The 26,922-nt window shown below is 38.8% G+C and overlaps 1 protein-coding gene across 43 annotated transcripts in view; it reads left to right on the top strand.

The window, feature by feature from the left end:
• Positions 1–26,922, top strand: part of TRDN (triadin) — a 1,868,677-nt gene that overhangs the window by 219,279 nt on the left and 1,622,476 nt on the right. For 41 of the 43 annotated variants that reach the window (XM_069234794.1, XM_069234791.1, XM_069234790.1 and 38 more), the window contains exons 2-3: positions 4,332–4,532; positions 19,476–19,517. In XM_069234794.1, the coding sequence (XP_069090895.1) occupies positions 4,332–4,532; positions 19,476–19,517 (243 nt within the window). The remainder of the gene's footprint in view (positions 1–4,331; positions 4,533–19,475; positions 19,518–26,922) is intronic. The other 2 variants (XM_069234779.1, XM_069234801.1) reach the window with 1 other exon arrangement.

Raw genomic sequence — 26,922 nt, 5'->3', positions numbered from 1 at the left:
CCTTCCGGAGTTATGGACAGTTCATCTTTGTCATTCTTGTATTTTTGATATTCACCATTGTTAACGAGAGGTTGAACATGTTTGATCAATGACTGATGTGTAATTATGACCTTTAACTTGACCAGGTGACTATCGTGACTGAGTTAATGATACAGCAAATAGTGTACTAGACTTGACAATGAAAATAATGTAGCTGCTTTGGAGGGAGTGACATGACCTTGAATGGGCCCTTTCAAAAAGACAGATAGCTAAGTAAAAATATGTATATCACATCTTTAAAAATGCAGATCACAAAATTACAAGATAGAACAGATACAAGATACAGATAGCCTAAGGTGGCTACTGAAAAACAATAAATACATATGAATCAGTTCACTCGTAGGCATTCCTCACACTCATTTAAAAAATACTCCACAAAAAACATAATATCTTCAGATAACAACTGTAAAAACAAGATGGCAGGTCATACTTGAAAGAAATTCATTTTTTTTTAATACTGGAATAAGGAACGCCTCCCTAGGACGATCATAGAATTTGGAAAACATTGTAAAATGCAAGTGGTATTGCAGGGACAAATTATCACAGCCACAAGACTCAAAAACATGACCTAAAAGCCTTCCCTTAGGAAAAGCTAATAAGTGATGGAAAAGATCAAACCTAAATTTAGTTGAAAAAAATGCTCATATGTACTTTTAACCATTAAAAGGTACGGTTCAGTTAAAGTACCAGTCTGCAACAAATAATGGGCCCGCACTCGAGGTTTCAGAAGAGCCGCCTTCTACCTAGAGCTGGCTCTCATCCGGAAAGAAAATTATTTCACTCACTTCCGATCAGTTCTGATAATCCCCTCAGGAGCACTGAACAGCTCGCTCCTTCCCAGGCTCAGAGTGAGATCCTTGATGTACTTGAGCCATGGGATATAAAGTGACCAATCAAGTGCCATGCAGTCTTTTAAAACCTCTTCGTTCAATGTAACATAGGGCCTTGTTCAGATGTCTAACTATAATGCGAGGGGGCGAAAGGCTGTTACGTCCATTATGTAGGCTCTGCCCATCTCCTCATGAACAGAAAGTATTGGCGCACTGGGCAAAGTAAGAAGGACTTTACAATTCGTTGCAGATCTGCCTGGTTAACAAACCTCACTCCAATAGACTACCTTGGAGACACATTTTGTCTGGTATATCTGCAATAAAGTATTGGTCGGTCTTCTCCCTAAACGTGAGGAAAGGCTTATCACTGCTGCATTAGCCCTAGTAAACGTCTCCTTCCTCCTTGTCACTAGGGGACGCCAACACAGGGAGGAGTCAAATGAAAGCCCCAAGTAAGAAAAAGCTCTTGTTTTAGGGAGAACACTATTCACCAGAATAAACCTACATGAGTTAGTCCTATGAGGGCCTACAACCATCACGTATTATTTTTTAACATTAACTGTTAAATCCAGGCCCTCCATAAAATTTGCAAAGGAGTTTAACAGGGACTGCAAGCCCCTTGCTTTCTTTTGGCTGTAATGACAACATAGTCTGCATATAGGAGCACTCAGAACCCCCCTCATGTCCGGACAATCTGCCCTGATGTCAGTCAAGTCCTGCTCTAATCTATTGATGTTTAATTTAAAAAGAAACAGGGCCACGTTTCAGCCCTGGCAAACAACCCTTTTATTGGTGAAACTACATGAGCACTTGAGTTCAATGGAGTAACACACTGAGACAGTGGTAGTCATGTGGGTATCTTTTAGGAAAAGGGTGATATCATGGTCCACACCATCAACAACATGAGCTGACATAGCTTCTGCCTGTTAACATGATCAGACCCTGAGGAGCGATCCATAAACCCTAAATGTCTTGACTTCAGGAGGGCTATGATATACTTACTTAAAACCATATAAAGGTTCAAGCATTGGTCCACCGTTGACCTCCCAGAACGGAGGCCATACTGCACTTCTGAAAGGACAGCAGTATCATTGGCCTATTTACCCAATCTGACCAGAAGCATACGCCCTACAACCTTCATGACTGAGTCAAAAAGAGAGATGGTCCTGTAGCACAACAGGTTGTCCCGGTTCACTTTTTTTGAAAACCAAGACAATAATGAAGGACACCCATGTCTGTGGTGGACCCTGCCTTACTTCTGCATTCACAATTGAGTTCAGGACAGGAGCTCAGACCTCAATATCACTGATGTACATATCAGGGGGGTTACCATTGGGTCCTTGGTTTTGCTCCTGGTTAGACCTGACTTCTATAAAAGAAAAAAAAACTAATTAGGTGTCCCCAAGAACATCCCCTGACCTCTCTCACCAACAGGGGACACTATTTTTATAGGAGTCCTCAAAAAATGCAACCCAACAATCCTCTGTGATGTGGGCACTCAAAGATACTACCGCCTCTGCAGCCAAAGATGGGCTATTGACTAGATTTCAAAATTTGGAGCTACATTTTAATGAACTAGCTACAAGTAGATCTTCCCATACCGCTCCCTTAGAACATTTTCGCTCCTCCTCAACTCTTTTTTGTACTGCATATATCAGGTCTTCACTAAGGCAGAGTCTGTAGGCTTGGTGTTCAAGGCAAACCATCTTGGTTTTACCGTCAGTCCCTGGGGTGCGGGCCTCTAGACGACTGGAGGCATGCCTGGAGATTAATTTGAATGCCCCCAAGACTTTTTGTGATGGGCTGTTATCCCGTTGGCATACCTTGACTCATTCCCACACTGTGAATATAAGGTGCTAAAGAAATCCTCCAGCACTATGTACGAACATCTCAGTCTCCTACATTGGGACATAGGTCTACAGACTCCCCCAGATCCCAACTGGGGTCTGCTGATCCAAAGGAGCCCAGGACAAGGAGCACATACCCAATTATGTGGCTACTCTTTCCACTTTGTCTATAACCTACCAATACCAAAAACAAAAAGGAACTAAACAATTGTATATGAATCTCCTTGTCTGTTATCACTTTTTTTTTATTTGTAGACTTACTATTCCTACCAACTGATCCTTATATTGCCTAACATACCAAAACACAACCATATGTATGTAAACCATGATTTAATGTGTAGCAATTGTTTAATTATTGGAAACAATAACTATTTGTTTTCAAATCTGCCACTGTTTGACAAAAGACCTGCATGGACCTTGATAAAGTCTGAGGTTTCTATTCCAATCTATTGGACTAAATATATTATTTTGAAGGTCACAACTGGTAAATGTGTTTAGAAACAATAAAGATAATTGAGAGTTAAAGTAACCTGTCCATCAAAGGTTTGTCACAGAATACCCAAAAGGGAATTATATACTCTGTTCATGTGAACAAAATATCAAACTGTTTTTGAGAACGCCAAGCAGTGAGATAAGAAGGGGAAGTGTGATAGGCTTGGGTGTGATATTGTCTACTCAGAAACGTTTGTAATTTGACCAGATCTGCTATGTGCTGTTTGATACGTTATTACTCCCATTGTTCTCCTAGTGCTTTCATACAAAGATACAGCCATGGGGTAGATCTGTAGAGATGGTTTGTGCCAAGACCTACATGGGCAGAGAGTCTTTTCAACCCTCTCCATCCACAGAAGCATTGTGCACAGTTCAGGGAGATTTGTGGAGCACGCTTACACCTGCAGCTGTCAGACATTATCTTTCTGCACCCTAAATAACATAGAAGCACACTTCTTAGTGTGCAGCAGGCGTAGCTACTCCGTTAGGGCAGAGGAGCATCACCTCCCCACCAGCAGCAGGAGCAGCAAACCTTTAAAAATAAAACTATAATGAACTGCGTTTAATATAGCTTTGTTTTTAAAGGGGGCAGGGCCATGGGGGTGGCGAGCAGTGATGGGAGTGCATAGAGCACTCCCCTCAGTGAACATGTATGTTTGGCTGGCCGTCTCAGTTCTGCCAAACACACATGCGCACAAGGACTCTCTCCAACCCAGCACTGTATTGCCGTGCTGGAGAGAAACTGCACAGGCTCCCGGTCTGTGTTGGAGTGCCCAGCCAGGGCACTCCAGCATATTATAACGCTGCTTTGAGCGTCATGATTGGCTGCAGGGCAGGCTGGGAGCCTGCAGTGCAGCAGAGAGCGGCGACGATGTTCGGGTAATTTTTTTTAAATTTAAATATTTTTTTCTTTAATCTGCTTGCCACTTTTCCAAGTCACCAGCCGTGACTGGTGTGCAGCACAAAAAATGACAATCACTCACATGTAGCAGAAGGAGCATTTGCGTAAATCATTTGTACAAACTACGTTTATGAAATATGCATCAAAATCTTGCCCAATAAAGCTAATAAATATTGGCAACCGGATCACTGACAATAACATAATTTTGTTTTTTCTCATCAGTTCACACGTCCACAACCCCTGCTCTTATAGACAGCAAGAATGGCACCATTCCTACTCCTGCTCCAAAGAAATCAGTTAAAGAAGATCTTGCGACAACATTCAGCTCACCAATAGCATGGCTTCTAGTAGCAGCTCTGATTATTACATGGTCAGCCGTGGCCGTTGTCATGTTTGATTTGGTTGATTATAAAACCTTTGCAGGTAAGGCCCCAAAGATCCAATGATTAAACCGTGCTGAGTAAAAAAAATGTATTGATGTTTCTGCTGTTATTTTTCTACTATATTATTTAAAACTTTCTAATATTAAGGACTTTCTTTGTTATTACTATATATTATTACTTTATGTTTAAAGATTATTGATGAAGAGCCTGTTCGATGCTGTTTAATCTGCTTTTTATCAGAAGAATCGAATGGAACTCAACATGCACCACTGAATACTAAACAATTCAAGGGGACATATGTCATTGTACTTTCCGCTTCATTGATAATTTCAAAACAATATAATAATTGGGGATGGGAAAGCATTTTCCAAAAGGTGGCCAGAATAATATGATACAGGAAGGAATTTGAAATGATATTTGAAAAAAATTAAAGCTTTGGTGCATAAACTAATCATCCATATGAAACACAAATCAAATCATCGAATAATTTGCTCAAATTGTGGAAGAACTAAAAACAAGTATTCAGATGATTAGTAATGTTCATATTTCTCTGGCATCTGTCCATTAAAATTGCCTACAAATAATAATGCCATGATCACTCCTGTTATAGAAAATAAACTGTCAACCATGAAAGATGACACTGAAGAATGTCAAAAGCATCTAAAATGTTGCCTAATATGCCTCTTAAGTGTGGTTATATTATTGATAAACTGCCCAGTGTATGTCAAATCCATTCAGAGGGCTCACTATTAATTTGAAAGTTGACTTGTTTTATATTTTTCATGTATTTCTCATCCTTCAAAAGCACAAGTATGCAAACCATACACATCAAAAGTCAAACGCCCTGTGGATCAGGAGCTGACTTACATTTAGAATATTATGTTGCAGGCTCTGTGTTACAGCTTCGGCAGAATTTTCAAAGAGTTTATGAACTCTTCTGAACATGTTGCAATAGCAGAGGTGATAGCTGGTGGCCTAGACGGTGTACTTTATTATCCATATGGCTCCTCGCTACGGGGAATTCAATGTCACAATTAATAATGTTCATTAACCTTTATCAAGGATTTAAATTGTGGATACACGTCAAAGGTTTTTACAACAATGACGATCCTGTCCGCTGCCACACATGAATGCACAATCGCAGTCCTATTGCTTTATCACGATTTCCAAAATCATCACTTCATGGCCCGCAGCCAGCTCATCAAATCGTATGGTTACATATCTTTAAAAAGTCTAAAGGTTTAGTGCGCTATAGACCTTTGCGAAATTAAGAGCGTTTTCAAAAGTAGCTCTGACTTTTGTAATGTGTTCAGACTATTCACTAAGCTTTTTGGGGTAAAACTAGAATTCCGCTCATAAAACCTCTAAATGTGTGTAATGTGTTTGGGATTCATTAATCACAAGTCAGATACCTGCCTTCAATGAGAATATAATATTTGTTAAACTATAGTTTTTATTGGCCATGGCAAAGTCAGTATACGCGTGGGGTTCTGAAGAAGAGCTTTGGATATGCAATCACATGTTTGCTTACCCTAAAAAAATGGAAACATTTGGCGAAATAATTAGCATTTAAGAATGCACTGGTTACATTTTCTCCACCATGACTTACATCAACATTTTCCAAGTGTAGGTTTTGCTGAAGGTGGAATGAAGTGCATCAAAATTTACATTGGTGACAAAATATGTTTAGGGAGGTGCATCTTGTAATAATAAAATAATTGTGTGTGACATAATATTTTTAACCGGGATTACATTTATAAGGCATGCAAAGTTAAGAAAATGCTGCTTAAAATGTGTGAAACTAAAACGTTTTTCTATTTCATGAAACTTCAAAGTTAATATGATTTTTTAAAATAATTATTTGGCACACTACTGTCAAATTTGTATTAGCAAAAACTGGAAAAAAATATCTTAACCTTAATAATGAACAGAAGGTCACCTTCTTTCCACAAATTATATTTTGGAGGGTTTTTTCCTGCAGTAGTAGATATGTCACTGTACTTTCCCATTTTGCTACAAAATATCGTGCTTTACCTCCTAGCAGAGGCTCAGTTCACATACATCTTGTTAACAGTCCCCAAAACTGGAGTAGATTAAATTTGTTATTGTGATTCACAAAATACTCACTCTTGGTAATCTTCACAAGTAGAAGATTTCCTTGATCACTCCTTCTGCAGCATACTTACTCATGTGGAGCCGTCAGTATTTAGGTATGATTCACATGGACAAACATAGCAGAGCTCATATTTACATGTAGTTTATCTCTTTCATTAACCAGTGAGAGCATCTGCTTTTTTCTTGTGTAAAAAGCGTAGGTCCCAATCAAGTATGTGAGTCTTGTTTTCCTTCACAACTTTAGAACGCCCACCTAAGCCTTTAGTGGCAACAGTTTTTATTGTGCATCCAAGGTGACAAATTCATGCTAGAGTTTTTTATATCCACAAAGTTTCACCTTGGTGGTTGTTCACACGAGATCGCAGGACCACCACAATAAAACCTTTTTATCCCCTTGCCCTCCCAATAAAGCAAACTTGGTAATTTTGAAAATTCCAAATGACAGGTATAATTTTTCTCGAGCAAATGTGCATTTGTGAAAACCTGCACATCCCTATACACTACAATGACACTGCATGTTTACATTATTTTGTTTTACCACGCTGCAAATGAGTTCTTTCTTGGGCTTGCCTCATGGAAAACAATGATGCAACAATGTGAAACCAGCAATACCACATAAGCATACCCCTTCTCCCTGGAGAGTCCACCATACTCACTGTCCACGCAAGCTCATATGGTCCCACTAAATCCCCATTTGTTCTGCAACTTCTGTGTGCTGAGCATCCACCTCTCACTCTGCGAATAACCAGCAATCCTGCACCACACTACAAACTAGAAGTTCCTCACTCCCACCCTTCACCCACCACAGAATGTGCAATGCCATAGGCCTCTTCTCCTTTATCCTGCGACCTCCACCTCAAAATCACATTTCGTGGCTAAACCAGACACCATCATTGTAGCTGTCTACACTAACCGTAGACCATATATAAAGAGGTTCCTCCTCACCTACACCAATCGCCCCTGAGATAACTGTTGTAATTGTTTAGATTTTCAGCAGCATATAAGCATTAGCTTTCAGAAGCGTTCCACATGTGCTGAAAAAATCGGAGAATATATGTATTAATGTTCACTAATTTACACTCTGGTATGTGTCTATCACTTTCACCGGAGAGTTCCCTAACAACTCCTCTCACACATCCGTTGGTGAAATCGGGCAAAACACTTAAGGCTCAATTTGCAAAGATTATTCCGTGACTTACTCTTGAATTACTTCAGGCTTACTCCTGAATAATTCCTTACCTACCTCTGGAATTCATTAGTAAGCTAGGATTAATTTAAGCTACTCATAGCAACATCTTTGTGAATCAAGCCCAATATGTGCGTAAGATACTCATAGATAAATAACCTATGCCCTCTTTTTTCACAGACATATATCTTTGTACATTCGATATAATTTACTCATGTATGAATTAATTTTTTTCTTCAGGCTTACTTCTCATTTACACCTGAAATGATCCTTTGTGTGGCACTAAGACTGTGATTCACAAGCAAAACGTCCTGATTTAGGGCTTATCTACACCTGCAAATAGGAGTAATTTACCGTTTCGTAAGTTACACCGTATTCACAAAAAATAGAGGATTGCTGTAAATCAGTGATTAAGAGTATTAGTAGGTAACTTAAGCAGGTGTATGTTTTATCTTAATTTTCACTTGTTGGCATCCACTAGAGAGAGTCTGGGTAGTGTTTAGGGAAACATGTTGCACGTGTGGTACACACCGACTCAGATGTAACATTTCTCATGTTCACAAACATTTTGAAGTGAACTTCCTCACGTATCTGCACCCGTTATCTATAACTTAAAGGTTCAGATGTATTTGGAGTATAAAGTGTGGAAAGATGCACCAGTCATTCGAGTTTTGACAGCAGGGATGGAGGAAGAAAGGAATTGAAGGAAAACTATGTTAAATGAAAGAGGAAGGATTTTCTGAAGTTAAGTTAAAAATGTGTAGATTTTCTAATTCTAAATTCCCGTATTTTGTGCATATTCACGAAGCAGGCAAGCAGGGATCCTTGAAAACAGCAGTAGATGTATTTTGTAGTGAACTGAAAACACTTAAGACAGTTTCTTAAGAGACTAATAAGCTGTTTGGGAAAGAAAGTTAAGCACATTCCCCAACAGACTGACTTGAGGATAGACATTGGCATAATTTAAGACAGTCTTAAGTGATGCTGGATTTCGTGACTGGGCCCAGTAGTGTATGCATTATGCATTATGCTCTGGTGAGTAAGTTATGTAGTTGTATTTAACTGACTGACACCATTCTTGATCCTCTTAACATATTCGAGAAAAACATATTACAATTTACAGATGTAAGACACTCAGAAGTCCAAAATTCTCCCTGTTAAACCCCCCCCTTTTTCAGGCATCTTACTTTTCTTTGGCTCCTCAAACTTCACAAATAAGTACAGGAAGCTAAAAGGGGGGCCCAACCAACTGTGAGTTGCAACAATATTCATTCTCTATTGATCTTCTATCACTAAGTTAAAACAGAGCTTGTACAATATATGAGAAAGAACTGAGGCGTTCTTGTAGGATTATTTGATTTAGTGCAGTTCATGTCACACGGCTGACAATCCACTTTTCTTTTCCACTTTCTGGCAAGGTGGGCACCCCTGACCCAAATCAAAGTTTATGTGCTGCCCTTGTCTTTGAAAATAATACCTATATTACCCAGCACCATAAAAAGTTTTTTTTTTACTGTAGTTTAAACATCACTATAAATCAGATGCTACATTTCCATAACTCAGCACTTCTCATTTTCTTGTCCCGAATAGACTCGTTCCGTGTACACTCATTGGGTTTTGCATTTGCCCGTGCAAACAGATATCAGTGGTCTGGAACTGTGACTGGGATTTCATGTGTGGCAAATGGGACATTTTAGAATTATCAACCAAATCGAGATAATACTGCTGACCCATCCGACACAATGCTGCTATTTGTCTGTTTTAGTTCACTAATTACAGCAGGTAGCCTTTATTGGGTTTTCTTAGCTTACACAAGACAGTGCACTAAATATGAAAATTACGCAGCCATCCTAAGTAACACATCATAAATAAACCCCAGAGGAAGGTTTCGATTATTTTTACAGTCTTTGGCCATGGAAAGGGGATTTCTACTTTAAAAAGTATAATGTCCCAATATACAACATGAACACTGAGAAATTACAAGATGAATACCATGTTGAGTCATCAAATACTGATCCATCCGTTTCAGAAATATGTTGCTTACCTGTGTTTTTCTTTCTATAAGCTAAAGCTTTTTACGACTTCAAGAGAAGTCATGTCCTCCTTAAAAACTTGCACCTTTGAATAAAACTAGAAGCATATTCTGCACGCTTTTGTATTCAAGGCTCAGCATCTGCCACATACGACTATGTTTATTATCTCGAAGTGACATCCTAGCAATTCCGCAATTCTAATGATAATGTTTTCACTGATTTGCCTGATGGAGATCTCTGTGGAAGCACATGCACCTCCAGCGAGCCATGCAATTTAAGATAATGTAAATTTTAATTTCACAGATTAATATTAATGTTTATATTTCCCCCCTTGCAACGTGCACTTAATCTGAGGAACCATGGAAATGGCACCCTAATGATTCTGAAGCAGTAAGTGTTGGAGGGGCGTTCGTTTTTATGCATGTCTTCACAATGGCCGCAGGAAGCCCTGCAAGCATATGTGTAAGAATAATGGTGAGTCTAACCAGGACCTCAGGATCAAATCAACCAATTCTGCGTGATGTACCATCATTTCTTTACAAGAAAACTCAATAACTTCATTTATTTTCTGTTATAAATTTCATTTAGTTAACCTTAACACTTACAAACTATGCATGAAAAATGATATACATAAAAATAATACATACAATAAAAATTACGTTATGCAAAAATGTAATTAACACATCGGTTGAGCCAAACTTTTTTCAGATTTAGAATCTGTTTAGCTGTTTTTTTACAATGAGATTCTAATGGGTTCCCCTCAATAGTCTAATATTGGCTGAAGTGGAAGTGGATCCACTACTTCTGCTAGTTACCTAAGAAAGAGTCAGTTAACTACTTCTAAAGATAAAATCAGTACTGAAATGGTAGTTCGAAAATATGCACGATTTTCTACCATGCCCACAAGCATTTTAACAAGTCATTGACATTACTGGTCCTACCTAATAATACTTAGGGCTCATTATGAGCCCTGCAGTCTTCTTATGTGGTATTGCACTCAGGCAAAGCTTATACCGTTGGCTACGGGATTTACAATATGCAGTTTTACTACATTGTTCTGAATTGCTCACCTTGAAATGGAAGATAACCTGCAGTAGCGTAGTGACATTTGAGGGAGCCTCCTTCAAAGCACATGGAGGAGGGCCCCTCTGAACCAGTCAGGAGCTCTCAGGCCAGGGGCTCGACTCCCGTGTACAGTGGACTTTGCTGAGGGGGTTCAGTGGAGCTCGCCCCCTCCCCCGCACCAGGTAGGCTATGGGGGCTAACGTTATGCCACTGACAACCTGGTAATACTGCATTTTTTCCTTGTTTCGGGAGGGAAAAACTTGGAAGGATGCATTTTTTTCCCTGCATAAATTTCATCAGGTATTACTTGGTGAAATTTGTGTGCAAAACAAACTGAAAATGCAACAATATCTACACATCGTAGAATCCTAATCCAAGAGCGAACTAATTTTTGCGTCCAAATAAAGATTTCCCAACCTCTTGTAATAAGACCAACAGAAAATAAAACAACATAGACAAACGTAGAAACCTAAAAAAGTGGCCCACTGAAATACCCTGCACAAAATACCGCTTTTTTCAATTAAAATTATGATGCAAAAGTATAACACTTCTATTTTGGTTGGCTCAAGCTGTGATTTTTGTTCTAAAACCTTTAAATGTGCTTTTGTCAGCAGTGGTGGCATCTGTCCTATGCTGAACTCTCCCATTACTCCTGTTACTCCTTCTCTATTACTCCATCTTCCTGTGCCTCATTAGAATCAGTAGAGATCATGAGAGGACGCAGCATGCTATCAAAAGTCAAGATCATATATGCTTTTGAAAAGTCATTATGTCCTGCTGCCAATGGCTTTTTAGGTTGTTAAGGTCTGTTGCCCCTTACTATAATCCTGAGCTGCATCTGAGAGTATAATGAGGGAACAGGCCTTTTACGTCTCCCGGTTGCCTTTTACCTTTGCCTATGCCTGGGCTATTACCCAGACAAGATCATTAGAGCATTTCATGCACTAAGAATAGAATGTTCTATATTAAAGAGGGAGGATTGGAAATGGAAACCTTGAAATGCGGAAGTATATGGCGTATACCAGTCGTTACTGGCCGCCTGACACAAATGGCCCATATTTATACTTTTTTAGCGCCGCATTTGTGTAATTTTTTGACACAAAATCGACGCAAACGTACAAAATACAATTGTATTATGAGGTTTGCGCCGCTTTTGCGTCAAAAAATGACGCAAATGCGACGCTAAAAAAAGTATAAATATGGGCCAAAGTATTTAATGGAGCTTTCAGTTTTTCATTATTCTATTGTTTATAGAGTAAACTTGTCAGCACATTGCTAGTCGTTATTCTTGCATTTTGAGAATTGCAAAACATTAATTTAAGAGCCAACTGCATACCATGATCAACTTTATACCAATGTTATCATAGTCTCCATAGGTCCTCTTTCACTGAGCCTATCGAGTGTGTGTCATAGAATCAAAATAAACATGCAAAAAGAAGCTTGTCGTTTCTGAATCTGTAAACAAATAATAATATTTGAATTCAAGATAAGATAGTGGCATGAACAAAGGTTTAACAAGATTTATATTTTAATTGGAAGTGATAAAACAAAGCTAAGATATATGAACTGATGACATGAGTAATTCATACTTCAGTTACAAAAACGGGAGGAATAGAACGTAGAAAAAGGAGGAGTATGCAGGCCTGGTAATTATATTGGCGAGATAATTCAGGTGAATGTCATGCTGAGTGACCACATAATTTTAACTACTGTTTAAATTTCCAACGTAGATTTCTTCCTTTTTATTTATATATGTAGCCTGAAGGCTTGAATTACACTATTAGACTAGTAATACCCTCGGAGAGCACCAGTTGTATACCTTAACATAGATTCACAAAATGTTCGGGTTGTAATGTCCGTTAACTTTCTGGAGACCGATTCACGAAGGAGAACGTCTTCATACTATTTCAAACAAGCACGAGAGCCTAATTTATGAAGGTTTAATACAATCATCAGAAAATCTTAAGATTCGCTTACGTCTCAAAATACAGTCTTAAGTCGGTCTTCTGTCAGGGAAAGAACATCGTAAAGCAGGCTCAACAGTTTTACGATTGCTTTATGTCAGAAAGGAAAGCCTGAGTTACTGGAAAAATCCGGCCCACAATTTGAGAACAAAGGTAAGGAATCTTCCTAATGTCATATTTCTGGTGAAACCACTGACCTGTACATATCTGAATGTAATTAGCTTTGTGGTTTTATATATTACATGCTTCATTAAACTAGAATAAAGTACTGCAATCCTCAAAGCTAGTCAGCGTGTCATGGCAGCCACAAGAAGCAACAAAGAAGGGTGAATCAGTTACATGCCAACTATCGGGAGTTGAGTAGGTTCATGTCTGAAAAATGCTGCAAATGGAACTCTAAAACCGAGGCCATTGTAGACTATGCTAAAACTAAGGCATCAGGTGTAAGTTTGTGTTCAGAGGTTCATTGTAATTAACGTCACACGGATTCTGTGATTTTGACATGAGTGCCAGGCATGAGATGCTTGGGATTTTGTGAATCACTTCCATAGCACACGGTCTGCCATTATATTGGCATCATTGCTCGTTCGATATTCGGGGGCATGCACAAGAAGAAATTTCACTGATTAGCTATCCTCTGGCCGGCGTTTTTAATGATCTAATCTAGATTGTGTATTTAATTATATTATAAAGATTCCCGTTGTTTGTCGCAATCTGAAAGCCATAGGAATAAAGGAGGCCATAGCAAAGGTAATCTGATGCATAGGTGTCTAACATAGTGTGAGATCAATGCCAGATTTTCAAATACAATAGAGTAAGAATGCCTACGAAGGACTTATTTAGACCAAGAACTGTGAGTTTAATCATACATTTCAATATGTTCAAATAATAGTAGCATCTATATAGAATTAAACAAAAACCTTTCAATGTGATCCTGTTGAAAAAGAGCAAAATTCTGATGTAAAGCCACAAAATAATATTTTATATATTATATACAATGAAACTATCCCACCAGGCGAGATCTTAGCTGCACACTCACGGGTGTCATACAAACAACAGAGATAACTGAACTGGATTGATTTGTGACTGTAATTAAATGAAATGTTTTTAACTTGAGTGTGACAATATTCCCAACATTTGCCTGCAATCTGGTTATCGAATTCACCTTCCCGAGCTTGTTTGGCTGGGTATGCCCAGCCATTTCTTACAACCATCAATTTGGCATACATAAAGGAGATCGTTTTACCATAATCCTCTCCTTGACTCATTTTTGTGAGGTGGGTAAGTTCCATCTGAGGCTGAGGGAAATCAACAGCAATGGCTTTCATAGCTAAAGGTATCCTAGAATATAATAAAATCACTAATGATGTATTATCCTCTTTAGTCTTATACTATTGCATACCTACAAAGATCCTATTAGGGAACAGTTCAACCAGCACTACTATTCATATATCTTTCCAGATCTTTTCAAAGGTTTTCTCTATCATAGGTGGGAGAAGCAGATACAACAATGGCGAGTATGGCAAATCTTGTCCAGTTACTTTGTTAGTTCCCACAAGGCCCAACCAGTTATGCCAATTACTTTAACATCATCATGTTTAACAAATGGTGGTTACACAATATTGTTGAGAGTGGGCAGGAGCTGGTCAGTGTTCTTTCTATTCTTAGATGTTTGAGGGAGATCTGTTCATTAAACCAGAATTTCGCAAAATGGGCTTGTGCAGCAAGCCAATGCAGGTGTGGATCTGGTGCTTATAGCCCCAGTCCTTCATTGGGTGCATCAGAATGACCAGTTTAATATGCAGCTGCCCACTGCCCCAGATAAGTCATAGTAGCAATTGCCTCAATTGATGGAAAACCTCTGCCGATACGTGGATGGGCATATTATTGAACAGATACAAACACTTTGCAACTATTATCATCTAGATGAAGTCCACCACAGCATTAGGAGAAGTAGCAGTAACAATTGTTTCATTCATACTTTGAATGACTCCAAGACTTCCCCTAACAAAAGTGTGCCTGATTTTTTCCAACATGCTGGTGGTAACATACATCTCCAGGTATTTCACCCCTCTGCTCTCCACCTAAGCAGGTACTCTCCATCAAATCTGGTAGTATTATGTGTCAGGGAAAGTATTTCTGGCATTTCCCACTTCATTTCGAAACCTGACTAGCTACCAAACTTAGGGCCAGATGTAGGTACAAAGCAAATCGCGACTTGCAATTTGCGAGTCCCTGCGACTCGCAAATTGCAAGTCGCAATTTGCTATGCATAAAGGTGTCTCAGACACCTTCTGCGAGTCGCTATGGGTTCGCAAAGACCCACCTCATTAATATTAATGAGGTGGGTCGCAATTTGCGCCCCCATAGCGACTCTGGGCACTCACGGGTATGGAGGCCTGCTGTAGTCAGCAGACCTCCATGTCCGTGACTGCTTTTAAATAAAGCAGTTTTTTTTTTTCTAAGTGTAGCCCGTTTTCCTTAAAGGAAAACGAGCTGCACTTAGAAGAAAAAAAAAAAAAACTTTAGTTTCGGATTTTTTCAGGGCAATTAGTGGTCCATTGGACCACTACCTGCTCTGAAAAAATAATTTGGGGTCCAGTCACAAAGGGGAAGGGGTCCCATGGGGACCCCTTCCCGTTTGCGAGTGGGTTACCATCCACTTCAAGTGGACGGTAACTGCGACTCCATTTGCGACCGCGTTGCATACCACTGCGACTCGCAAATAGGAAGGGAACACCCCTTCCTATTTGCGACTCTGAAATGCATTATGCGAGTCGGTTCAGACTCGCAAAATGCATTTCTGCATAGCGAACACACTTTGCGACTTGCAAACGGCGATTTTCGCCGTTTGCGATTCGCAAACTGTTTGCTACATCTGGCCCCCAATAACGTCTCTACTAATAGGGCCACATTGGCTTCTGGGTTCTGTAAATACAGCAGAATGACGTCAGCATTTAAAAATATTGAGGGGTCTACACTCTACATACAGTCAACACTGGATATGGGCTTCATGGAGAAAATATTCTAGGGGCTCTATAGCTAATGCAAAAATCAAAGAAAATAATGGAAAGCCCTGTTGTGTACTCCTACAGATATTGTGTCGGAGTACAGGCTTTTAACCTTCACTCGAGACCAGTGTCCTGTGTAAAGTAAAGTTAACGACTGCAGAAACTAGTTGCTCAATCTAATGCATCTAAGCACATCATGCATGTATGGCTACACATTTCAGTGTCAAACAAAATTGCAGCCACTGGCAGACTTTGATCCATTGGATGTAGTCCAGTATTATTGTGAGGAAATCGAAGGCCATGGATCTTTGATGGATAAACTCAGATTATTCAGGCAGCACTAATATTGCCATCAGGGGTTGCAGTTTTTGAGCGAGGGTTTTGACAAGAATTATGTTACCTATATTCAGAAATCAGTGTAGCATGTATGAAGAGCTCTGACTAGGGTCACAGTCTGCCCTCAAAAGCATATTTATCATAGTCACTAACATCAGTGGGGGTGACGTGTCAATGAGAACAGCTGCATTACAAATTTACAGCAACCTGGACCCAATAAATCAGAGAACTCCTTCTAAAATTCTACCAGGATGCCATCACCTCACAGAGCCTTCCTGCCTGTGGGACTCATTATAGCGCTCGTGACAGCTTCAACCATGAGATGGGAATTAAGAATTTCCCACTTGTGGCCTTCAATCCAGGTGAGTGCAACATAATTCAAGGAAACAGACATTTCACCAAATGAGTTGACTAAATGAGATGCACATCACATAAGTGATGATGGTGCTACCTAAACACATATAGAATAGGAAAGAGCAATGTTGTATTCAGATGATTGTATACAAATATGCCATATATCTGGGTAGTATTGTTGCACACTTTCACTACCCTTGCTATTGCTTTCTAAGATGTATTACCTTCTCCAACCGCTCTGACCAATGCATTTTTCCAAGCTAGAGCACTTCATGATCTGCCCTCTCACAAAACTCTTTCAGTGTATCCTGAAATTTGAGAAGACTGGCCCTTTTCTTACTCAATTCATAATCATTATCAAGTTGCTTTATTTCCTTCTCCGACATCTCTAATCATGTGTGTGGTGATCTCAGGATACCTGACCCTGCAGAAATGCAGTCCCCTGGATATATGCTTTAAAGGCCTCCCATAGAATCACCTCATCAGAGATTGACCCCTCATTAAGTGTGAATTATTCCACAATGGAAACCCTAATTTCAGAAGGAATAACAGAATCTTGCAATTGAGACACCTTCACTCTTCAGCATCTAAACACGGTGGAGGGGATTATCAAACAAAAGGATCAATGGGGAATTGTCCAATAGTGTGCTCAGCTAAACATTTACCACCCAAAGCTTTGGCATGGTGCATTTTGAGGCTATACATAAATCAGTTCGAGAGCTCACCCCATGCAGTGATGAGTAGTGTGTGTTTTATTGTTAATGGATGCAACCCCCTCCAAGTGTCTGCTAGGTCATACAGTTGCATAATAAGCACACTATTCACTTTTGAGAGTTATCTCTGATCATCAGTTACTCTATCTAGCCATGAGGAAATCAACATCCCGGAGCATCAGCATGTCCATAAACATGTGATATTTTAGCATAATATCTCTGAAAAATACTGGTGTGTCAATATTAGGACTAAATATATATATTCACCAGTGTGAGCAGCTTCATATCAAATCTCCCAGCCACTATCACAACCCAGCCCTGTGTGTCCCTCACCCACTGAATGGTAAAAGGTGTGTCTCTTGGAGCAGGACTACATCAATTTTACAAACACTTGTGCTTAAGGCAGTTGGTTAATTCCATATATATTCCATCTGATTATTCTCAGTGTGGGCCTGTGACTTCACAATGCCCTTAGAGTTATGTGATTTAGACATTAGCAAAACAGGCGTGTAAGCATTTACAATATTCCCTCTAGCACTGAGGGGCATATTTATGCGCCCCTTGCACCACTGCTTCAGTGGTGCTAACCTCTGCTCCATATTTACAAGGAGGTGTAACAGCACTTTTTGTGGTGTTACCCCTCCTTGTAAATATGGGCCCCTCGGATGCAGTTATCTGTGTCAGAGGGGGGTGCAATGGGTGTTGCTGTGGGCGTGCCAACCTGACAGTAGGCCCCAATGGGCCATTGCTGACACATTTTCATAGGTCACGCAGGCCCTGCCGCAGTTCAGCCTGTGTGGCACCTGAGCTCTTCAGCTGAGCAGGCTCGAATGCTGTCTGGTGATCCTGCTCTTCTATTCACTATCCCCACCTCTAGGCCATCCAGGCCTCTCAGGAGCCCAGACAAAGCCTGCCAATCACCAGGAAATGAGACTGTGGTGTGATTGAAGTGGCTTTTGTTTTTGAACAGGCAGAACATGCCAACTTGGCAGCCAAGTCTGATCACAGCCCTGGTAAGCCTCTTTATACCTCTAAAAAGAGACATTAATCTTCTTTCTAAGTGTTACAATACTAGCACTAATGCAACACAACACACTCATGCTATTCTCAAGAAGAAATTGGGATATTTCTCTTTATAAACTCAATCAAGTTAGAAGGCCTTTACAAGGCATACCCAATTCATTATAATACCACTCTGAGACAGGCTGCCTGTGCACAGACAATAGTCTGAGTGGCCCGGTAGACCCACTCAGTCTGCATGCAGATGCACACAGGTGTACAAATAACACTGGCATACATATGATCATGTGTAAACAGCTTAAAGGCTCTTAACCTAGCAGTGCAGCATTGGACCTCATTATGAATGGCGGGCACTGGAAGTTAGCACTTAAAGGCATTTTACTAGGTTTTACAGTGAGTGAGACTCAAACTGTGAGACTCCTTCACAGCAAAGATAAAAAAAATGAATGTTCCAAAATCTTAGGGGCTGAAAGTGGGTCAGAAACCAGTTCCTCACAGTTGTCATCTTCAACCATGGAAGGAGTGAGATTGAGTGACAGGAGTTCATTACACAAGAATGACATAGAGGTATTAGTTTAAAGATGAGTAATGATAACGAATTTCATGTTGGCTGAATCAGCCTGAGGTTGATTTGAGACATTCAAAGGTGTTTTCATATCAGATGCATGTTAATGAAATGCTGATTTTTGCCTTCATGCTGAGATTTCCAGTTTTCTTTTTGTCAGACACGATTATAACCGAACCATTAGCTAAGTCCTATTACTCAACATGACCATTTCCTTATTAAGACCAAAAATGTGTGAAAGTGGGTAGGAAAATGAATGGGCCATGTACAGCTAGCAAAATGCTATCTACAAATAGGTTTGCATGTTTTATTTGATTGAGTGAAGAAAATTACCTCGTTTATTTCTGCTTGCGATATTTCATCCGAAATGTGAAATGAACTTAAACTGTCCATTAATGGAATATTTTCAAGCATACGTGCTATATGCATTTCAGAAATATCTACAGTTATTTTTCATGGCATTATTATCTGTTTTTTAATTCAGCTGTATTGCCTATTCTAATAGAAAGTACTCTCTCCTTGTCAGATCAAATTCTGCCATATACATTGTTAAGAGTTAATTTGTTTTTCTTCCTCTTTCTACTGACTTGCCATGCCTGGTTCTATTGTGATCCACTATAGGCACCTATTCACATCACTGTGATGACCCCTGTTTACCACCTGGTAACTACTTTCTGCCTGCTGTGTTCTTAAGACATGTTTGTTTTGTATGCCTTTCAAGAGTAACTAAATATATATAACAGTTTTGCAGTGATGTGTCATAAGTGTCTCTTCACCCTAAGGTTTTACAATAACAGTGTATACTAACCCATCCGATGGGAATTGCCTAATACATTTAACATAAACTAACAAAGAATTTGTGATTATGTGTCATAAAATACCTGGAAAACAATATATTCCATTACATATTTAACCGGATATAAACTGCAATCAAGCAATGCAATTAATTTTAAAATAATTTATTAATTTGTCCATAATTTGAATAAATAGTTGTACCTTGATTAAACAACTTAAATAACCGTGGTGACTTTCTGGCAAAATTACATTAAAATGTTTAGTTTCCAAATTATGTTGGAAGTTTGTTACCAAGTGTGCCTTTAATGCTAAATATTTATATAACTCTGAATATACAATATGAAATATCTTAAGATGTCCAAACATATTTTTTAGTTTGTTACCAAATTTTGTCAACATTTTAGGATGTGCGTTTTTAACAACTGTTCTTTCTTAACCTTCAAAATAACCCTATGTGCCTTTTAAAATCCAACTAAGAATGTTCATAAAATTTGAGTAATGTTTGGGCTAGTGGTAATTTTTTATCAAGCTTGGGTGACTGTTTAATCACTAAAGAAGCTTTTCAAATATGTTTAAAGCTCCTAAATAAACTTTAGAATTCTAGTTTATAATTCCAAACTTTTGATAGAAAAAATAACTAGTATTTCCAACATGAGTAATCTTTTAAATAATATTTTCAGCATTCATGAAAAAATCTTAATATTTTTAGTTGTTAATCTCAAATCTCAAACTTTGTCAATTAAATTACGAATATCTTTACAACAAATTATCACTTTTAAAACTCCTATAAACTTGAAAACGTGGTTAATAGGTCATACAAGTTTTTAAAATCCTAGAGACATTTTAACCATTTTAGCAAAGTATGCCGTTCTTTTGAAAACTTAAATTAGGTTATAAAATATCATCAGTATTTTGTGATTACCTGAGACTACAAAACTGTTTAGAAATATTTCATAAAACCTTCCCAACACATGAATGCATTTTAGATTTTCTACTTTAACAATTCCATTAAAAAAGGATAGTTAATTAATTGGTGAAGCAACTTACAAATATTACTTGTTTCACCTATGCACACATCTCAACATGTTTGAAATAAATAACAATCCTTTAGAACTGGAAAATAAACTTCTTCAAACTTTGCCTAATAACTAGACATGGTGTTTTTTATAAACCGTAACAATTGTTCTAGATATGAATTACCTAAGTGTATTTTAATATCTAAAGTAAACCTAAGATATATATATTTGTTTATCCTATGAAAAATAACCGCTCTGGAATCAAAACAGACCCATATGTTGCAAAAATGTGGATCATTATTTGCATGTGTAATTATTGTTTCTGGACTAATTAATCTATGCACAGCATTATTTGTAGCTGGTGAAAAATATTTGTATTTTATTTATTTTATTTTCCTTATGTCTGCAGTGCCTATATGGCTCATGCTTCTATTCTAAAATTGAAATTGCCAAAGTGACTTTCAAGAGAACATTTTGGTCTGAACATTGATATTTAATTGAGCAGCAGATAAAAATTGTTTTCTTTTGTTTACCTGAGTTTCTGGTGTTTCTTATTTTTCCCAGTTTTTATTACTCAGAAATTGAACTGCTGCTCAATCTGATGCCTGCTACGCATGCAGTAGCAATTACAGGCTATGTTCATACCAGCAGTTCTTTCACTCCCATTGCAGTGCCTGCTCCTATTGGAATGACCTGATATGAAGTCTTGCTCATAGACTAACAAGGAGTGGTGTAAAATACTAAAAACCGTCACATAATACTGGAGCAAAGTCTGTCCTTTTGAGTTACTGATATCAACAAACTAAGGGAATATGAACGTTAATGTTAATATTGACATTTCAGGAGTACACGTTTGTGACATAATTTATCTCTCTACATGCAAAAATAAAATAAAAAGCACATAAAATTTAAATTAAACTCTAAAACCATAACAACAATTGGTTGGCAGTGAGTTAGGTTATTTGCTTAGCAGTTTAATTACCTGCTTTAGATTTTAAATTTAGAGTACTTGAGGTTTCAAAGTTTTCTCTACCAAAGATAAATTACTGAGGCTATTACAAAAGTGCTAGAGGTATAAAGATAAATCTGATGCAAATTGTTCTGATTTGAATTCTAACAGTATTCAAAAATGTCCCTTAAAATGGACAGGATTAGGCAGGGGATAGTTATTGATTAGTGCCCTTCGGTCAGAAACCTCCTGTTGGTCATTTCCATTCACAGTGGTAGAGCTAGCAACCACAATGAATCCAGTGAACTGTGGCAGATCCTGTTTAAAACCCCTTCTGTTGGTTTCACAGAGTTGTATAGAATATCTTTCTCCTATTGAAGGTCTGTGTGCCATCATTCAATACATTGTGTGGCACTTAAAATTACACTTGACTGAATATGGACAGTACTTTTAAAAAGGCCTTTAAGGCTATTCAACCACCTTTTAAAAGAGCGGTTTTCAAACTTTTTAATCCTGCGCCCCCCAGTGGAAAAAAATCATCAGGCCCCCCTCAGAATGTTTCACAATTATTCAATTACGCTGGCAATGTTTAAATATCTATAGACTTATTTAAACATTGCAGTTAAGTTCTGTTACTTTTTAAAAAATACAATACATTTTCTTTCTCCTTAAAATAAAACAAAGCACTGTAATCTGCATAGTGCATTTTTTGGCCAGAGCATGGTGCCCCTCCTTGGATTACTTGAGGCTCTCCCCACCTAGGCTGAAGAGCCCTATTTCACAGTAAGACCCCTGTGAAACAGCCAAAAATGTATTCCTAACTGGTTTTTCAAATGTAGAAATTGAATAATAGTGAGAAAAATGTCAATGTTTATAAAATCACATTAACAAAGGCAAAACACTTCCAATCCTGATTCTTTTAACCTCTTCAAATGGAAATATTTACACAACTAAGCTGATTGTTGGTGAGAAAATATCTTTGTGAATCAGCCCTATGATGATTTGAAGCCATAGCACATCTACTGCAATAATTTGCTGCCTGTCCAGCCTATATATGTTTTATATCTTGAGAGGCAATGGCAATGATGGTTATGTAATAGTTATGGCTCACCTAAACGTCAACTCAGAAACAGGCTGTACACATAAAGTTTCCCTCTTTCCCCAGATTTACTGCGGTCTCAATGTTGCATTGTGTCCTCATCACCTCTGATGCATGTCTTTCTGTCTCTCTCTCTCTCTCTACCAGCTCCATTCATGGCTGCATTCTTTGCATTGCACAGATCGGTTAGCTATGAATTTCTGCCCCACAAACATTCAGAAACACCAGGTGTAATCAATGCACTATATTACTGTACTCGATATCAGAGAATACCAGTACTCACAGCACCACCACAACTCAAGTCTCTTCTAGTTGTCACCATATGTGCCTCTTTTATATGTTTGAGGCACTCCTTGCAGCCAATCAAGTGAAGTCAGTTTATTAGAGGAGATCTATATTTTGACCATCTCATGCCTTGCCAGCAATATAAGATAAAACAATAGGCCTTTACTAGAGTTGTCCTAACTGGATTCCCTTACATTGACCAGCATAATCCCAAACAGATTGATGGTTGGGCTTACCTCTATTGTATGTTATGTATATTTGTTAATATCAAACTTAGCTTGCTCCAGCAGGAACTCAAAGCTAGACAACTCACAAGCATATGCAGATTGTTTGCATCCTGCATCACTGCATTTTCTTCATGATACATCATTGACACCCTAAACTTTTCTTTTCTTGGCCTCTGACGGGTCCAATATAACCTCTCGAGGTTGAAGAAAGGATTTTTTTTCAGTGGAGCAAGATTCACAACTTTAAAATGAATCTGCATAGATACGGCCATCATTTTCCCAAATCCTGTCATGCCAATCATCCTTCCCAGATTGCGTATGGCTTCTTCAGGCTTGATTCATCCACTCTACAAAGTGCTCTGTTCAATCTCACAACTTGCTTCATCCCACTTTTGTTCCCAATGATGTTCTCCTCCATATCCATCGGATCATTGTGCTTCAGTTTTAGAATTCCATAACATGATTGTAGCTGCATATAATTGAATAATGATATCAACCCTTCTCTATCTTCCACCACCTCTTGGAGAGGTTTTAACTCAGATTTCTGGAACAGGTCTCCCCAGCATTTAATGCCTGCTTGTTTCAACTTCCAACTCATTGTATCTATCATAAATTCTGGCTTTCTGGGGAAATCCCAGATTGCTAACTTTCAGCTGTAGTATGGTATATATCTCATAAGCCTATTTACATACCAAATTTTAGCACTCGTCTGGAGAGTCCTAAGACCCACTTTTTAAAATAATTTAGGGGCTCGAAATGTATTTAAAAAGGATATATTCTGGTTCCTTTCTTTTACCAGAAATCCTAACATACAACCTCTACGAGCTTGCTCTGCACCATTGGGAAACATCTTGGCAGTTCCTAAATTGGAAGGCCGAACAATAAAGCAAAGAGGTCTGAAAACCTCAGGCCTCCATTTTCTCATTTCATCCTCCTCTTTTTCCAAGACAACCTAATTTGCATATATCCCCAGATAGAGCCAGTTTGCCCTGGATTTGAGCAATTAGTCACTTATCAAACGTTAGTGGTTTAGTGTTAAACAGATCGGTAATCTTGGGAAGAATCTTTATTTTAATTAAGTTGATCCTTCTATGAATAGTAAGGTGAAGGATCAGCCATTTTTGTTAGCAGTTTGATTTCTCTAGAATTGTGTCCAAATTTCAGGTGGAATTTTGCTAATTTCCTGTGATATTGCCCCCCCTTCTCATGGAGGGTTATTTAAGGCCACATAGAGCAGGCCCACGCAGTGGACATGTGCAGCAAGTGTGCTGCTGGCGTGCCAAGGGTGTATAAAAGCAAGCCTGTCTACTCCCGTCCACGCCCGGATCGCATCACTAAGCGGTCATATTTGACATTGTGCACTCATCTAAAGTACAAATTGTAAATGCCCCAAGGTTTCACACAGCTAGGGCTTGGAACAAGTTCAATAAAAATCAGTTTGAAGGTAAGCTCACCTGCTCTCAGCCTGTCTATTCTGAAGATGTGGACCATAATTTCTCTCCCTATAACAACTGGCTGCACTCAACCATCTCAATGCTGGCCCTTGAGAAATCTGTATGCTCGAAGCAAAGCAGTCCTACTGCCCCATGGTATAATGATGGTCTTAGGAAACAGAAACAACTATGAAAAAAGCTTGATCGCAAATGGAGGAAAGATTACAGCCCTCAAAATAAAGAAATATATAAACTGTCTCTGGCAAATTATAAGGCCCTACTGAGCAAGGGAAAAGCAGCCTATTTCACTAAGCAGATAGAACTAGCAAAAAAGCTCCTTGAAGGAACTGTGTCAGACAGTGCCAAAACTTACGGTTAATCTTGGTAAAAAACAACTTGTTGGTAGTCAAGCACTTCACAATTCTATTGCAAGCTTTTTTCTAAACAAATTGGAACAGATATACAAGAAGTCTGTAACATCCAGGAGAAATGGGGAAGAGGAGGCTGTGTATGAGATACCTGATAGTAAACCCACTCCCTTCTTGGAATTTAATCCATTAATGGTGGAGCAAGTTCTGAGTCAAATTCAAGCAGCCAAATCTGGGCCTCCTTTAGACCCATGTCCTCCATCGGTGATCAAACTTTCTCCTGATATTATTGCAGGAAACCTAACCTCAGTATTTAATCAGATACTAAAATCAGGTGAATTACCTAAAGCATGGAAAGTGCTTTCCATCCTCCCCTTGATAAAGAGTCCCAACGATCCTAACAGCTTTCGCCATATTTCACGTCTTCCATTGCTGGCTAAACTTATAGAAAAAGCTATGAACGCCTAGCTGTCCAATTTTATTTAGCATAATCAGCTTCTTGATTCGCCACTCCAACATGGCTTTAGAAGTGGACACAGTACTGAAACAGCTTTGATTAAGAAGAAATCAGATTTGCTGTAGATACTGGAGTAAATGCTGCCTTGGTGCTGGTTGACAGCTTTTGACATGGTCAATCATAGTCTTTTGAGTGATGATTTGGCCAGGATCAGAGCTAACAGGACAGCTTTAGTCTTGATCTGTTCATTTCTTTCTGAGCACACTCAATGCGTTGCCTTTGATTTCTTTGTATCTGGACCTTTTTGCCCTCCTTGCCGAGTCCCACTGGGATCTTCGCTGAGCCCCACATCATTTAATGTTTACTTATCTTCATTGGCTCCATTGATAAGATCCTGTAGCTTTTCACTTACTTCCTATGTGGATGACACGCAAATCATCGTCTCATTCTCCAATCAGGTTGAAAATACCGGATCTAGATATCACAATTGTATGCTTGCCATCAGCAGCTGGATGGGAAAGAATAGTTTACGATCTAATTGTTACAAGACAGAAGTATTCCTGTTTGGAAATCACGCTTTCTTTTGGTCACCTGCTTCGTGGCCAGAGGATTTGGGTACCCTTCAGACACTGGTGCGCAAAGCCAGATAGCTAGACATTCAAATGGATAGCAAGCTTACTTTCGGGTACCAAGTAAATGCAGTTACTTCTGCTACCTTTGGTGGTTTGAGAATGTTAAAAAAAATCTCAAATATATCACACCAAACCTGCAAAAAACAGTAGTAACCTCTATTGTGCTCTCCAAAATTGACTACCTCAATGAGTTATATCTCAATATTCAGCAACAACATCTGAATACATTATAAATGTTACAAAATGCTGCAGCAAGACAAATAACCAGGATCCAAAACTTTAACTCAGCAACAACAGCAATAAGGAAGCTACACTGGTTATCTCTCAGACAACATATCAAGTTCAAAGCACTTTGTACTGCTTAGAAAGCGTTATATGATAAAGGCCCCACTTTACCAAATCCAAACTTTTAACTGGTACAAGCCCAAAAGAAATCTCTGGTCTGCAAGCACCAAGACTTTGGTGGTATCCAGATTCAACAGAGTTAACTGGGGCAGAAGAAGCTTTTTCATTAGCGCTGATAAAATTTGGAATCAGTTACCTTCCCAATTTACATCCACCTCTAGTCTGTTATCTTTCAGGAAAGAGCTTTAGACCTGGCTTTTCAGGAATTAGACGTCAGCCTTCTCGGTTTATTTAGAGCTTGCGCTAGGACACTTTGGGGTAACTGCGCACTTTATAGATATGTGTAACGTAACATAACAATTCCCAACACCTAATTTCAATCACTTTAGTCTGCAAGGATCCCTCATTGGAAATCTTCAATTCCATAACCTCTATTTTATCTTCATTTAGTTGATATCCACG

This window comes from Pleurodeles waltl, chromosome 5 (assembly GCF_031143425.1).
Source record: "Pleurodeles waltl isolate 20211129_DDA chromosome 5, aPleWal1.hap1.20221129, whole genome shotgun sequence".
NCBI lineage: Eukaryota > Metazoa > Chordata > Amphibia > Caudata > Salamandridae > Pleurodeles > Pleurodeles waltl.
The sequence above is the reverse complement of the archived record's forward strand: the minus strand, read 5'-3'. Positions and strand labels throughout refer to the sequence as shown.